This window comes from Etheostoma cragini, chromosome 4 (assembly GCF_013103735.1).
Source record: "Etheostoma cragini isolate CJK2018 chromosome 4, CSU_Ecrag_1.0, whole genome shotgun sequence".
NCBI classification, from domain to species: Eukaryota; Metazoa; Chordata; class Actinopteri; order Perciformes; family Percidae; genus Etheostoma; species Etheostoma cragini.
The window spans coordinates 2837422-2854550 of NC_048410.1; the positions used below are offsets into that span (position 1 = coordinate 2837422).

Below are 17129 nucleotides of genomic sequence, written 5' to 3' on the forward strand. Positions count from 1 at the left end.
CCCCCCCCCCCCCCCCCAAACCCAAGCATTTGTGCATAGCTTACACATGTACACAGGTCTATTTTGCCTCTAGAAATGAGAGTGCATTAATTGTTTGGTGCCGTAATCTGATTTCACAATAGTTTATCTATTCCACTTAAACCACTAGTAAGTGATAAAACCTAAGATTACTTGATTAAAGGTGCCCTATGAGGCCTGTTTTTTGTGGTAAACAAGCAAATTTTTACATTCAGGTTTTTGGTACGTATGCACTGTGAAGAATCCCCCCCCCCCCCACACACACACACACACACACACACACGGCTGCTCCTGCTTCACATATGGGCTGTCGGCTACCGAATGTCAAATCTGACTCATTTGGAAACTCTCTTATTTTTAAACATTTTATGTGATAGATTGATATATATATATATATATAATATTTTTCCTCATATTTTGAGAGGCGGCGGTTCTACATGTCTCTGAGCCTTTCACATTAATGAGCAGAACCACAGACGGACGCATATTTGCACATACCCGTATCAGGATAAAATATCACGGTGACCCTGTGACACCAATCTCTGCAGCACACGGAGAAGATGAAGAGAACAAAAGGACGAGTGCAAGAAAGTGACCACTAACTAGTAGGGCTGCCTGTGGTTGTGTAACCTACTGGGGGAGGAATGTAATGATCAGCTGCTCTCCTGCGTGGTTTTTTTCTGCCTCATTACAGATGAGACAAAAAAAAAACTGTCTTCGTTTAAGCGGCACAACGCCCTCGGCAGTTTGTGTCACGGAGCATTTCAACTTAAGTTTCTTATGATATATGTGGTACATCTTGTTTAAATCTGTTTTTCGAACATGCTTTGCATTCCCCGAAATTTTTATTTCTGTCTGTAGTTTCACATGACTATATGTAAACATTATTTTGTCTTTTAAGAAAAGCATCAAAGACTGTGTTGATGGAATATTGATTGTATATATTTTGGTGTACGTCGCTCTCTCTCTTTGTGTCTTTATTCCTATCCCAGAGTCTATACCTCAGCAACATGAACAAGATGAAGAACTTTAAGAGGCGGTTCTCTCTTTCTGTTCCTCGCACTGAGACCATTGAGGAGAACGAGTTCACTGAGCAGATAAACCAGTTCAACATACGGCACGCTCAGGGTAAGAACCCCTAATTTCTATTTGTTATGTCAAAATTTAGTGGAGTGATGGCATCCTGGGTAGAGCATGAAGTCACACTCGCTCTTTGTGTCTTGAAATCTGAGCCTCTCTGTTCTTTGTTTTGATAACCGGGCCATGTGACTCCCTTCCTTTTTAAAACTGTCCATCTTCTATGATATGCAAATCTGAAAACACTTTATTATAATATCAATATTGTTCAGGGGCCGTCGGAAATTTCACCAGATGGCCTTCATTCGGCCGGATGTCCGTCACCTTCCCCTTTATTTGTGTTGGCTTTCTAAACGATTAATTAAGACTGTGGTTAACTGCTCCTCAGATCTCTGCAGGGTAAGTCCACACAGCTAGCTGTGTACAAGAAAACCAAGCACAGCACATAACGTAACCTCTGTATCATCAGACAGCCACATGTCAGCGTTATTGTTAACTCTCTACCAGAAGATCTGGCTGTCAGGACCACCGATAAACTTTGCATGGTGCGCAATTTGAGGGTGATGCAGTGTAACGCTTGCCTTGCACTGTTGCTGGTTTTCCACGAGATCGCTTAAGAATCGCAAAATCACATCACACAAATATCTTGTCAGGCTTTAAGTCAGCGTTTGTGTCCGCAAACCAAACCAATCATCGTCTGGAGGGGAGCTACAGTATGGGCAGGAGGTGCGTGCGTGTGTGACCATGTGTGTGACCATGTGTGTGACCATGTGTGTGACAGCCGCAACTGTTCATTCAAAACAACAATGGCGAACGTGATACATACCACAGATGATTCAACTAATCACCTGCCAGGTATTTGTTTTTAAACATGCCGGGCCTTTCCCAATCGGATTCCGATGACGGCTTCTTAGATGGTTCTGCGTTAACAACCTATCTGGCTCGTCAGGTTAGTGTAACGGTAATACTATAAACATAAAGTGATATTCACTTCCACAAACTAGAGAGAGTCTGGGTCTGCAGCGTCCCGGGTTGCACCTACAAACGTTAGCAAAACAGAGACTGACAAATTACACAAAACTACTTATAAAGCCGAAGCCCCATCTATTGGAAAACTCTCACCGCGCCATTGGTTACTAATGCCTGTAAAAACAGTTGTAGCCGCCCCGTGAATCGGATCCTCCCCAAAAATGTAATGGGTGCTTCGTTGGCTCATGTTACATCTTCCACCAGTTTCATCAATATCAGGGCAGAAGCTATTCCAAACCGATCAACTGAGCCAAAAACCTGGCCTCCTCCGCAGGTGTAATAAACCATTGCTTAATTAAGCATGTTCGACGTTCTGAAGCCTGAGCTCCTTTACTTCCTAGGGTCTTTCGATCCATGTATGAATAAACGGCTCATGTCTATTAATAGAGCAAAAAGGGCAATCTCATTCTGGTTTTTAATACCAAACACAAAAGCCTTCCTTCTTTCTATCCGTGTCTGCAGCGGACCCTCGCAGATTCACCAGGGTTTGTCCCGCTATGACTGGTACCATGACCGGAGCTTAGCCACGAAGGATCAGCAGTCTTCAAAGAGAAACAAGGGTTATGGTGGGATAAGTAAGGGTAGATAATGCAGAAGAACTAAATACATTAAAAAAGGAAATATTTGAGTGTCCCTGCATTATGTATGTATGCAGAGTTTGACTGTGAAGTTAGCACAAAAAGATGGAACGACAACGAACTGCGTGAAAACATCATGCACATTTAGATCTCAGAGCTACCAGGATGGTTAAACACTTTCATCAGCATGTCATCACTGTGCATTATTGTTCATGCTTCATGCTTTAAGGTGGGAAATAAAGCTTAGATGTGATACTCCGTATTGATATTTAATGCATAAAAGTCAGTGGAAGGAGAGAAGTAAATCAAGTGGAAAGCAAGAAAGGTAAAGATGTGTTAACCATGCTGGGAGCTCTGAGATCTAAACTAACAAATGGTGTGCACTCACAGACAGTGTAGTTTGCTTCATTGCTAAAGAGATGCTGCCCTTTAGTTTCATCAAAAAGCCGACATTTCGACGAATGAACACTCTCTCTGTCTCTCGTCCTTGGTGCACACCCTGCTGTGGAAGTAGACTGCATTCACTTTTGCTTTATGTGAACAATGCTTCATGCTGGAGAAATTATTTTTAAAAAGCCTTTTTGCATATGGCCTGTTGAGGCATCAGCTTTATCTCTTTGGCACTCTTTATGTCTTCATATCTGAGTGCAATTTCTTTTATATCCATTTTATTTATTGTTTTGCTTGTATGGCTTTTAATTTCCATTTTATTTATTGTTTTTGATTGTGTTTGGCTGTTGTTTTATTCCAGTGCATTTTTTGTTAACAGAGACTGAGATTCCACAACAATATCTTTTATCTCAATCATTTCTGGAACAATTTGTCGTGAATTTGTTGTTGTGACAAGACTAGTAATATGGATAGAATAAAGGGAAATGAAAGAACCACTAGAACAGTCTGGGACGTAAATCACCTTACTGTAAGGCAGCATTTATACCAGGAAAGACAACACTTGTGTCATATCCCTCTCATATGATATTCAACAATTAAGATGATATTTAGCCTCAAATCTAGATATCGACATACCATCGACATATAGCCAAGCCCTAAATGGAGTCACATCACGTTCAGCATCACATGCATAACCGGAAGTGAAGTAATGTCGGATTTTAACCCAAACCACCATCTTTTTCTAAACATAATTAGCCAGTTTTTGTGCCTAAACATAACCAAACTGCCTCCTCCTGTGTGAAGAGGGAACATCTAGGTACGTAGGTTAACCACCCAACGTACATCTGTCTGCCTTACTGTTGGGGGTTTCATCGATTTGATTACATCTTCGATTCTAAGGTTACGGTTAGATTCAATTCTCCATTTATTTACTCCTTTTTTTTAAAGCACAGGTTGCTATGCCATTTCTAGACTAGACTTGTATGTAATGTAATGTCTGACCTTCGTTTGCAATGTACTACATTACATTGTCAAATTTAAAACATTTATTAACAACATAATGTAACAATAAGATATCTTCAGTCAATTGGAAACTTGAAAATTTGTTGAAAAAAAAGGTTTACCGACAATCCTGAAGGCAGACACTTCTTACCACGCAGAGGAAGCCCCCAACTAGGATTAGGCCATGAAGGCCCCAGTTGCGTGCTTAACACACCATCGAGCCAGCACAGCAGCTGAGCAGACCCATGGTACAGAGGGTGACTCAGCGGAAGACAGTCCACTAACTTGTTGCGCTCTAATCTATCCCTTATAAGCTGCTCTGTTTAGGCTACAAAACGTGCATGCAGGCTCAAATTCAACCGTGCGGTTTTGTTGGGATAAAGCTATAAGCAGGAGGATTAGTCGCTAGGCTAATGTGCAATGGTAAACACACAGAATATAGTACAGGCACATAGCAGAGCTTGCAAACTGGGGCTTTTTCTGTTGAATACATCAGTGAAAGAGGAGGGGGCTCAAGATCTGTCGATGGGTCTCCAGCATCTGCAGATCCATGCTATCTTGTAGCTGAAGCTACATTAGAGGAGGTTGACTGACTCGCAACACTTTCAACATATGTGTTTTTTCGGCTTGACAAGCAGACCGGATGTGACATGGGGGCGTGGTAGTATCGGTGATTCCATTTTTTACATCAATAGTCAAGATTGTGACTTAATTTCAATTGAAGTGTGACACCCTTAGTCACTGTCTACTCCTAAATGTCAGGAAAGAGGTTACCAGACAGAGACGTAGTGAGAGGAAAAAAAAAAAACGTGGAAATAAATTTAATTTATTTATTTTAATCTTTTGAGAGAGCTAGGCTAGCGTAGACCCCTGTTTTGAGTAAACTAACTAATCCCTTCAAGCTCTAGTGTTGCTAGCTCAATTGTCTTATCTCACTCTTGACAAGATATGCAAAGCTATCTTATAAATGTTATATAAAATGCATTAAGATGAATATGAACTAGCAGGGTCTGATTTGTGAAAAAAACTGAAAACTTGCAAGAATTAAATTCAGCACAACATGGTGTCAACTTAAAACACTTTCTGCTTTAAGCTGGAGAGCGGAGTTCACTTTGTAGCGAAAAGAAAACATTTTTACCCAGGGAGTGCTTAAATCACGATATTTTTCCTAAACTTAACATTTTTGGTACCTAAACTTAACTGTCATTGCTTGATGACGCTCACTTTTTCTGGCTACACTCAACTACCACGTTGAAAATATAGGACTGTTTTTAATTGAAAGGTTTCAATACTCCTTGCTCTGCTTCCACGCCTGCTTTACTTTGCTCTAATAGCAACACAGCTGACACACACACACACACACACACACACACACACACACACACAATTTCTCGTATTTAAAAACAAGAGCAGCTGGATCAGACTGATGAACACAGAGAAAGTCAATCAGTCTCTGATCACTGAGCACGGTGAACTAATTAGCATCCCTTAAGGCTGCACAAACAAACAACTACACACAGAAGATACACCAACACACTAACACACATACGATTTCATCACCACTGATCTAGTCAGAAGGGGCTTTTCTTTTCTTTTTTTTTGATGAGACCATTTTGCAGAGCCACTGTCGCTGCATGCGGAGCGTAGCCACAATTGTGATTGGTTTTAAAAGAAATGCAAACAACCCAGAGTTTTTTCTTTTCTTCTTCTATCATTGAATGTATCTGTGGTCTAGCCAGACCTATTTCTACAGCGCTGGGGAGATACAGCAGGTCTGGCAATGGGAGAATAAAATGTGTGTAACTCTGTCAATATGAAAATGTTCTCAAAATAAGCCTGGGGGCAAATTCTGCAATTATTTGTGAGGCTTATTCCCCAACACGCTTCCACGGTTGTTTCTTTCCAGACTCTCTGCCCGTTTCCTGCTCACTTTAACCACAGTTTTAGATGTAAACTCAACAAAAACGTGCCTACTTGATTGGGTTTTTCATAATAAGATATGGATGGATGCCTGCTAGACATCTTAACAATCAGGCACTGTGTGCGCTCATGTCAGTGTCGCCTTCACTGACCCTAATTAGCATCGGGAGATCAAAGGAGTGCTGCAGCGGTGATAATCAAATGCCTAGCAGACAGAAAGTTATTTCAACCCCCCCAGCCCATTTAGATCAATCAGACACAAAGTAGCCTGTTTAAAAGCCTCTCTGTAGCTCTGTTAAAAACGCCTTGTTAAACTCATCCAGGCATTTTTACATCTGAGGCTCCTGATTTGGCATAAACATCTTACAGTACAGGTGTGAACGCACCCGAGACGCGTTGAGGACGCGTTGTAATCAGATCGCTCGGACTAACGATACGTCGACTAAGCGTAAGAAAAATAATCGCCAACCATTTTGATAATGGAATAATTGTTTTTCATGCAAAAAATGCCAGAAAAGGCAGTTTTCAACCTCCTTAAATAGTAGATCCTGCTCTTTTCTTCAAAATCTTTTATTAAGCTGAATATTTTTTAACTTTGGACTGACAAAACAAGACATTTAAGGACATCACATAGGACTTTGAGAAACTGGTATGGACATTTCTCACTATTTTCTGACATTTTATAGACCGAACGATTAATCCAGCAAAAAATCGTAAGATTAATTGATAATGATGATAATTGTTAATTGCAGCGCTAGCTCAGACAACGTGCTAAAGTGGTCTGGGCAGTGTTCGCATTTTTTAAAAGTAGCTATAGGACTCGCTCCAAAGTGACGTGAGGTGGGGCTACGGCCTTATACTGTAGGTTGCTCTATATATTTTAGCCATTTTTTGGTATTTTTAATTTGAATTCTGAAAGTATTTAAATCAGGAGACACTCAGAAATATTTATATGTGCAACAGATGATAAACAAGAGCGTCTTTAGCGTTTAGACCCGTCGTGACGTCATCATGTTGAAGGGGTAGAGAAGCCGTGAGCAGAATTAGATGCTCCCTCGATGGAGTCTAGACACTGGTGGTGGTGAATAAGATCTGAACAGCTGAGCTCAGGATGGACGGATGACGAGGGGAGCACAGACCTGAGCACCAAAACTGACGAATTGGAGGTGAAAAGGGTGGAGGAGGCTCGGGACATACGCACTGAATGACAGCCGAACTCGACGAGGAGAATATATTCAGATATTGAAAAGCATAAATACGATTAGCTAAAAGCAATTACGGCATTATTTGACTAGTTTAACTAGAATTGTAAACGCCCCTAACAGGAGAGAGAGAGAGAAAGAAAGGATGATTGGCTGTCAGATGTCGTCGGACAGTCTGGCGAGGTTGCTGACTTGAATCTGTTTGGTCTGTTAGTCGGAGGAGCCGTCGGCATCCATTTTGGCCGATTTGACTTGTGGAATTGACCAGTGGGCAGTCGGACCCAATGGCCAATCTGATTGGCTGAGTGCTAGCCCTTGACTAGCGAATCACTGCACGAGAAAACCGGAGCTGACAACGACAGCATCTTCTCATTTCTAGCCATCGCTGTTTCTTCCGTGCATCAAGTAATGACAACAACGATCCTTCTTGACTTCTATCAACACTCTCTGATAAAAACGACGACTGACGACAGCGTGCTCTGTGTTGACCAGGTCTAGAGAGATGTTTCGTGATTTCCTGTTGTAATTTTTTTGGGCGACAATACAGATTTCCGCCACCTGCTGTTGTGGAGACGTATTACATCACTCGTATTACATTTTGACCGAGTCGGCTTTTCTGCAGACGGTTGGCCGTCGGGTCGGTGTGTCTGAGCCTTAAGACAGTCTTCCTGGTTGGACTTGCACTAAGCTTCATCTTACATGTCACAAAAAACACTCAGAGTGAGTCTTGTGTTTTGAATTTCATTATAATTACTGCCAGCGATGTGTCTGTGTTTTTTTTGGCCAAACTAACCAAAAGGTATATTACTATCGCTGTCTCCCTCCGGTTAAAAACACCTCATTTGGTCTTTCCAAACGCAAATGATGGACATGTTTATTAGCATATAGAGCAGGAAGAAAGATCCGATCACAAGTGGTCACTCAAGACGCATTTTAATGCCGGGTTTGAACAGGGCTCAGCACCACCTGGCTTTGTCGGCCTTCTTTATCTTTTTATTATCATTCATATAACTGCGTGCGTGTGTGTGTATGCGTGTATATTTGTGATTAATAGAACACTGTTAAATTTCCTGTAGTGTAAGGGAGGCCATAGGTCATGCAGTTAATATGTATGTTTGTGTGTACACAATGAATGTGTGTTGAGGGGGAGGCCTTAAGGAGATGACACTTCCTACTTTAACACGAGATTTGCTTCCCTTGTTAGCCAGTATCCCCATGGAAACAAGAACTTAAAGCGCTTTGTGATTCACCACAGTAGGCGACGGTCGTAACACAGACATTCAATTGACACTCCTGAAAGCTACGGATAAAATGGAGACACACATGCGTGTGCACTTTACATCCCACACTTGCCATACCGGTGAGGCGGCCAGCACTTGCCATTAAAAAGGGAGATGAAACTGCAGCTGAAATCTCACAGCAGGGAGCATTCATACCGACCAGGCATCAAACACACGTCGCACACAACGTTGTAGGATGAAGGATCAAAGTCCATTGTATCCATCAAAGCCGCTGGACTATGATCTCCTCTGTAGTCTTGATGAGCCCCGTCTCTGAAAACCAACAGCTGAGTCCGATCTAACAATCGCAACCAGCTTTTTGTAGCCAATAAACGTACAGTATAGCCTAAATGTGACGCTAGAGCTATATATATATATATATATATATATATATCCACTGCGCCACCACCACCAATCGCTTGTTCTGTCTGATTTAAATCTATACAGATTTAAAAATACGTTTTAACTTGTAGTATTTATTTCTGTTTTTATGTATTGCACTGATGAGATTTTTGTATTGTTTTCATTTTGTTCAGTGTGTGCTAAGTACCCAGTGAAATGACAAAGTGAATACGGAATCTTTACATTTACAAAAAATAAAGTCTAAACGTTTATAATAACGTCTGAGCAGCTTTACTATTTACTTTAATGTACATGTAGTTTTTAACAGATTAGGCATACAAGATAGCAGGTGTTAATCAGTGAGCTTTGGAGGTGCTGGTTGGTGCATTTTGCCAGCGGTTATCCCCGGTTTCCAGTCTTTAGCTAAGCTAAGTGGCTTCTAGCTCTAGCTCTAGCTCTAGCTCTAGTTAGCTTACATATGTGTATATTTATTTTTTCACAAGCATTCACAATCAGCCCCCCAGCCAGCTAGCAGCCATCCACTATCATTACAGCCCTGGCCCGGGGACATATCCACAGTCAGCCCCCAGCCAGCTCTAGCCATCCCGGTCAGCACTTGGCTAAATCCGGCCCTAAGGACGCCAACGGCAGTTTACTGAACCGTCGGGAAACATACCCAGGCACCCGAGTCAGAACAGCGGCCATTCGTAACGTTACCCGTGCCCCCCTTCGCTTTTAGCCGTCTTTACACTTAGCTTAATTTACCAGACCAAACCGGGATAAGACACCAAAAGGACTAATACTAATAGTGATTTAAAGATGTGGTAGCATTGAATCTGGACAGGAAGGATAACTCTGGGAGTGGGAAGTGATGTGTCGTGATTCAGCCTTCTCAATTTAAAGATCACGTGACTCACATTTAACCAGTTATAAATGAGCTATGACGTGTTGAGTTCCGGGGATTGTAGAATCTATGCCAGTGATTGTTGTTACATGATTATGATTGTCCTCCGTCAGGCCTGACGCCAGACCGGCTGGGTCCTCCGTCTCATGATGCCAGTCCTTCGAGCCCTGAACCAACAACACCGGGAGCTCAATCTCCGTCACACCTTCACTTCCACAGCAAGGCCCAGCACAGACGTTTCTCCATGGAGGCAAGTAGCAGAGGTCTAAAGAGCAGCTGCAGGAGGACAAGGGTCATTATGACTGATGAGGGGTAAAGTTAAAAGGCAAAAAAAGTTCACTTTGATTTCCTTTGACGCTGCAGTCACATGCTGCCACGCTTTTCTTCCACACTGATTTATGTTGTAGATTAAGCACTGAGAGGAAATTGTCAAGGTTAAAGTGCACATTAAAGCAGTCTGCCATAGATATCATCAATTATTTCCTTCTCCTGTTTTCAAACTCTTCCCCAGGAGTAATTTTTCCATTTCCACTATTCTATTCTACGCCAGCTCAATGAGTGATGAGTCACTTCGGGCGCTTTTCTCCCCAATGCACCAGACGTTTTTATTAGAAATGTGACAGAGTTCAAAAGTCCCCGTGGAGCGAGTGTGATTCACTATAAGTCTGTCTCGTTTTCTACACCACTCATATCAGACAGTCGAGTGAAGCTATGCCAGACGGACGTGTGTGAAGACAGAAATAATGTAACAGTGAGAGAGCTGAGACAATTTGATGGCTTCAGTCAACAAGCACAGGAAATGAATGAACATCATTCTTATAAAAAGGGTTTAGAATTTGTAACTAATAGCTCGTTTAATCTGTTAATTAACGATTTATAGATCAGTAAGCCATTAATAAAAGACACTTTTTATGGTTGCTAGATATTTAAAAAATCTCTTTAGTTGGTTTATAATGCCTTTGTAGCTAATGTGTTTCCTAATTCATCAGGACGACGTATCCAATGGACAGTTCAACCATTTACAGCATCTTCTGGAAAAGAGCATTCAGACCAAAATGTATCTATTAACTCATTAGCATTTACAAGTCCAGACTTGACTTGTAACTGTAATAAATGAGCCCGACATTAATGACTTCTTAACATCTAAAGGTGCCCTGTCACACGTATTCATTACTCTGTAACATTTGTTGTGGAAAAAAGGCCTTGGTTACCTTGATTACCTTATTTCAAGCCATTGTAGTGTGGTATAGAAAGCCTGCAGGAAGACGCAGCCCAATTGGTGCCAGTTCTCATTCATATTCAATGAGCTAAGCTACTTGACTCTTATTGGCTAACCGCCATCCAATGAGAGCCTGGCAAAAATGTCAAAAGGTTTTGTGTGGCAGGGCACCTTTTAAAGGCCATGCACATCCATAGAACAATAACACAGGTTATTTCCCTTTTGACCAACTAGCCTCTTCTCAGAATTGTGTATGGTGTGCCTTGCATAGCTTAGCATAGCATAGCATAGCATAGCTCCACTCAACGTCAATCCAAGCAATGGTCCAGTCAATCAAAAGTAATGGTAACAACACCTGTGGAGGTGTTCTGGGCCTAGTGCACCAATGATGACTAGCTTAGCTTACAAAGTTAAGCTAACCTGGGGCTTGTGTAACAAAGACACACATCTACTAAAGGCTAACTTAGCTCCTATCATCAATCCCCTGTCTCCTTTTCTCTCTGGATGTCAACGTGAGAATTGACCTTAACTGGGCTGGATGAGTGTATACTTTCCTACCTAAAAGTGGTATGTGCTGTGTTAAACTGACTCACCCAGCCAGTCCTTGCAGGGCCAGTCCCTACTACTGCTCTTGTAGTTGTTGTTGTTGTTGTAGTTCAGGTTTTAAAAGTATTTACAGAAGTGGTGTTGTAGAAAAAAACAGTCTTTCAGTGGGTTTGTCTTTGATAGGGTTCTCTGTTTAGAAAGCGTGTGGTTTGCAGCCGTTAACACGCCGTTTCCCTGATTGACTCCCGCTGGAAACAATCTCCAGCTGAATCTCATCTCCACACCTGCTGCTTTGGCTAAATCAGCATCACACAAACAGTCTGTCTCTCTTAATCACCTAACCACGCCCACTTCTTTAAAGTCCCTAAACTGGTTTCATAACACTTAACCCTCATGTTGTCCTCGGGTCAAATTGACCCGTTTTCCCATATCAGTGTTCTTTTTAATCACCCAAAATAACATGATTGATTCCACACAACGCTCTTTGCCAAGTACAAATCTCTACTTTCATTAATTTTGGGGTGTCTTATTCAATATTATATAATTTGTATAATATATAAATTATAGCATTTGAAAACAAATTGAAGTGTTTTTGAAACAGTATTGCGTAAAAGTTGACATATTCCAGTCTGTGATTATCCATCAACATCCATCCTTTTTTAGGCAAGGCAGCTTTATTTGTAGAGCACATTTCAGCAAAAGGGCAATTCAAAGTGCTTTACACAAAATCAGTTAAACAGATAAAACACAAGTACAAACAGTTAAAAATCATAAGCATTAAAAACGATAAAACACTTGAATAGTCAGTTAAAAAATAGAAACATTAAGACAGATAAACCACAAGAATAAAAAATACAGTGCAGCATAAGAAATTAAACATTAAAGAAATTAACAGTCATTTATAGAAAGGCAGTCAAAATAATTCCTAACTTCTGCTTTTCTAACTCAAACATTAGGTATAATTTCCTATATATGAGGTTTATTGACCATAAATTGCAAAAATAACTGTGAATAATAAGTTAGTGTTACGTAGTGTTCAACGTCAAAAAAGTGACAAACATTGAAAACGGTGTTTAAAAAAGGGACAAAGCATAATAAAAAGTGAAAAACATTGATAAAAAGCATCAACAAAAGTGTTGATTTTCAATATTAACTGGAAGACAACAGGAGGGTTAAGACCACCCCGTGGCCCTATCTCATGAGGTTTGAGTGTTAGTTAGGCTGACCCAGGAATAATGTTCATGTCTGTATTAAAGTACCAAACGTGTAGTAGTTTAAAAAGGTGTCCAATCTCTGCAGGATGTCAGTAAGCGCATGTCGTTGCCCATGGACATCCGTCTGCCTCCGGAGTTTCTCAAGAAACTTCAGCTGGAGAGTGACAGCTCACCGCTCTGCAAACCTCTCAGTCGCATGTCCCGACGTGCTTCACTGGTTAGTGCTTTTATATTACTGCGTACTCATCAATCTATCTATCTGTCTGTCTTTACAGAGTAAAGAAGGATTCGAGCTTACTGTAATTAGCTTTAGAAAACATGAATTTAAGTTAAACCAAATGATCTTTTGGAGAGAATCATAACCAGGAACACGAAGGTTAATCTGTCTTTTTCATTCTTCATGCCTCTAGTCTGACATAGGTTTTGGGAAACTGGAGACATACGTGAAGCTTGGCAAACTGGGTGAGGTATGTCTCACCGGATTACTCACACATTCACCTTTTTTAACAAGTTTTAAATGGTCATGAGCGTACGTTTTTATTTCCTCCCCAAGGACATTTTGAGCGTCGAAATCATGTCGAACAATTAATCTCTTTTACTTATGGGAATTATGATAAATACTAGTAAAATAGCAAAACTACTAAAATCCAGCAAAACACGCCAAACCACCGAATACCAGTGTGCTCATTTGCATGCATTAGTTGGGATTGGCTGGTGCAGCATGTATAATAAGAATAAAAACTTCAATCATAATGTGTGCTTAGGCTTTAAAGATTGCAGACCTGTGTTTCACAAAAGCATAATTTGGTTTATATGCAGTGGAGGACAGGGATTTGCCATGACACTAGTTCTTCATTTAGTTCTGTTCCTTTTCTCAATATCTGAAAACGTTTTGCTCTTTTTTTAGCTTGGAGTAGTTGGTATAGAGTTAAAAACACCTACAATCAACTGCATCATGATAAAGAATTGTCAGCAGAAGATATATATAAGGAGAATAAAATCAATGAGCTGTCCTAAAGCATTAAATGAAAGGATCAAATCAGAGGAGGAGTTTGTGGAGATTGCATTACGTACATGTAATGTTATGAGGCTGTGCATGAGTGATAGCAGTTAAAACTGCTAATCTCATTTAGTCAGTTGGAATTAATTATCTTTTACCACGTATGTTTATGTGCCTTGGAAGAGGATGAGACAATAAACTTACTAACTAACACAATTATTATATTGCTTTTAATGGAAAAAAACACATACTGTACCTGCTGGCACAGCTCTTTATAGAATGTGTGTGCGCGTGTGTGTGTGTGTGTGTGCGCGTGTGTGTGTGTGTGTGTGTGTTCTTAGGGGACATATGCCACGGTGTTCAAAGGGCGAAGCAAACTTACAGAGAACCTGGTGGCGTTAAAGGAGATTCGGCTGGAGCACGAGGAGGGAGCACCTTGCACTGCTATCAGAGAAGGTAAACACACACACACACACACACACACACACACACACACACACACACACACACACACACACACAAACTCCACTCCCCTGCTTGACAGCCCTGTATTTTAGAACCCAACCATCCATCCCGACCTCCTCCGTTTGCAGATCTTCTTGCTCTTATAAAGCAGCAGTCATTGTTGTGCATTCAATAATAAATACGTGGACTACATACTAATTATACTGTGTTACTTTTTTTTAATTAATGTACAAAAGGTTAATGAGAATAGCCTGAATTAAGACATGTATACAGTATGTTTAAGTTCAAACTCCAGTAGCATTTACATGATGAGTGTAGACTAAACCACACATGTAATTCAAACTGGAGTGTCTAAGGACACAACTCCAGGATGACATTTAAGAGACAAGGTGAGTTTTGTTTTCAGACAACAAGTTTAAACCTGTTTAAAAACAGCCCAACTCACGTCTCCTCCTTCTGTCCACCTAGTGTCTCTACTGAAGAACCTGAAACACGCCAACATCGTCACGCTGCACGACATCATTCACACGGAACGCTGCCTCACTCTGGTGTTTGAGTATCTCGTGAGTACATCGTGCAGGTGTTGAAAATAGGCTCGTTCGAGATGAGCCAGGCCAGAATCGATCACCGGCGATCGGCGCCCGTTGCATGCCGGTTAGATTTGTGTCCTACTTGATCCCGACTTGCTCTGACGTCGTGGACACGTGGGCAACGGAAATCTCACGAGAGCAAGGCGGCGCAGTTCTGAGACGGAGGCGGCGCAGTTGCTTTTCACCAACTGCAAGAGCCAGGCGGACCCAGGCGGACCCAGAGCATGCTGGGAAACGCCGGCTTCTCAGCTGATTTAACACCTGATTGGTTTACAACATGATGACGCTTCATATAAACTTTTTATTATTTTTGAATCGGAGGGATTTTAATGGCTATTTGTCTGATTTAAAGACTTATTCTGTACAGAATACACGTTGTGTGGCTGATAGTGACGTTTATAAGTCAGCGAGACTAAATCTGTTCAGATCACGGATCATCTCCAGTGTGTTGTTCATTAAAATCAGCAACAGATCACATGTAGAGCACTTTGAGAGCTACTCTGTCATAATTTAAACTAGAGACTGTGTAGGCCTACCAGCTGATATGTGGGTCTGATTATATTTCATTAAATCGGAATCGCACCACAGTGTTTATGTCACTTCCTGTCCAGCCTGAAGGCGTCTGGAATCGGATGGAAACTGCCCGACTTTACCGCAGCTTTTTGTCCCCGCCTCCGCTGCTGCCGCCTGCTCTCGTCTACTTTACAGGCGAGGCGCAGTTCATCTCGAACGAGCCTAAGGTGTTGCCCTCTATCACACAAGTGGATTATGGATAGAGTTGAGAATGAACAATTTGACGTTTGTGTCTTCCAGGACAGTGACCTTAAACAGTATTTGGACAACTGCGGGAATCTCATGAGCATGCACAACGTCAAGGTGAGCCACACGCATGAAGCAGATGTCAACCACTACTGACTAAATACCAGAGAGTGGGACTTGTATTCGATTCAGTAACATTTTGTTTAAATTGTCAAATCATAACAGAAATTAGGATTAAATGTCATGGACATTTTACAGATAACGTAGGTCTAGACCACATCAATCATTTACAAAGACCCAACATTTCCCACCTGTGCAAACATTTGGTGTGAAAGCGGAGGAAAAACTTAATTTAAACAGAAAGAATGATATATGATATTATCGTAATATATGTAAGATAATAGAACTATGATAGTTAATGATAACAATAGTGGCAGTGGGCCGCAAGAAGGACCGCAACAGCAAATGCAACCACGTTTCAGGTGCCACCACTATCCGAAGAAACATGCGAGGCGAAAAAGACCAGGGACTTCAGGGAAGAGGCTAAGTTAGCTAGCATGCATTAATAAGACTGGAATGCACACAGATGGAGAAAAAGAGGATGAGAGTGGAGCTCAGTGTGTCATAGGAAGTCTCCCGTCAGTCTAAACCAACAGCAGCATATCTAAGGGCTGGTCCATTGATCTAAATGAGTGCAAATACACAACATTTAAACCATATCAAATATTTAATTCAGTTTGGTTGGTATTTTTTATTTCAAAACAAGTTCCCTGCCACCACATTCACAGCGTCAGTGTCTGCAGCTGCTCGTTATCAAGCCAGACAGCAAATAATCAAGTAGATTTATTTTTTTGCATGGTAGCCATGGAGGCCTGGAATTGAAACTCAAAAATGTATTCACATTCCCAAAATTGAGGGGTTATTTATGGTTTCAGTTCCAGGCCTTCAGGGCAAAGGATGAGTCAAAAGGGGTGAGAGGAGACTAGAGTCAGAAGTTATTTTATGGGTTATTCATTTACCATTATAATCTCACAAATGCCATATTTTTCATCCCCATGATTTAAACTTTTCCTCCTGCAGATCTTCATGTTCCAGCTGCTGCGTGGTCTGTCCTACTGTCACACCAGGAAGATCCTCCACAGAGACCTAAAGCCTCAGAACCTCCTCATCAATGACACGGGCGAGCTCAAACTGGCCGACTTTGGTGGGAAAAACAGCACCTTCACATCCACAACATTTACAACCACATCATGTGGTTGTAAAGACACACTTTGGAAGGAGAGAGCACATTTCCTGCCACAGTTGCTTTTCAGTTGTATTTTACTGTCATGCAGAGATACCGATTACTTTAGCACTCTTACTTGCTGTATCCTAGCAACTGTGCCCCTCTCTCTAAATTTTTCTCAGTTTTGTGCTGGTATTCACCAATATTCCCTGAGTATTTTTCAATAGTCTCAACCCTAACATGTAGACACACATGTATACATGTTAGGACTAAGATAATATGAAGTGTTACTGACAAAAGAGTGTATTCTATGATACAGTTACACCCCACTATAAGGCTGGGGGGAGTTTCTTTGCGTCTTTGAGCAAG

General features: G+C 41.3%; 1 protein-coding gene across 1 annotated transcript in view; it reads left to right on the plus strand.

Annotated features, from left to right (window-relative positions):
* Window positions 1-17129, plus strand: part of cdk18 (cyclin dependent kinase 18) — a 39387-nt gene that overhangs the window by 15764 nt on the left and 6494 nt on the right. The window contains exons 2-9 of the mRNA XM_034868511.1: window positions 1011-1146; window positions 9856-9992; window positions 12807-12938; window positions 13132-13188; window positions 14063-14177; window positions 14655-14749; window positions 15590-15652; window positions 16616-16739. Of these exons, the coding sequence (XP_034724402.1) occupies window positions 1029-1146; window positions 9856-9992; window positions 12807-12938; window positions 13132-13188; window positions 14063-14177; window positions 14655-14749; window positions 15590-15652; window positions 16616-16739 (841 nt within the window). The 5' untranslated portion in view covers window positions 1011-1028. The remainder of the gene's footprint in view (window positions 1-1010; window positions 1147-9855; window positions 9993-12806; window positions 12939-13131; window positions 13189-14062; window positions 14178-14654; window positions 14750-15589; window positions 15653-16615; window positions 16740-17129) is intronic.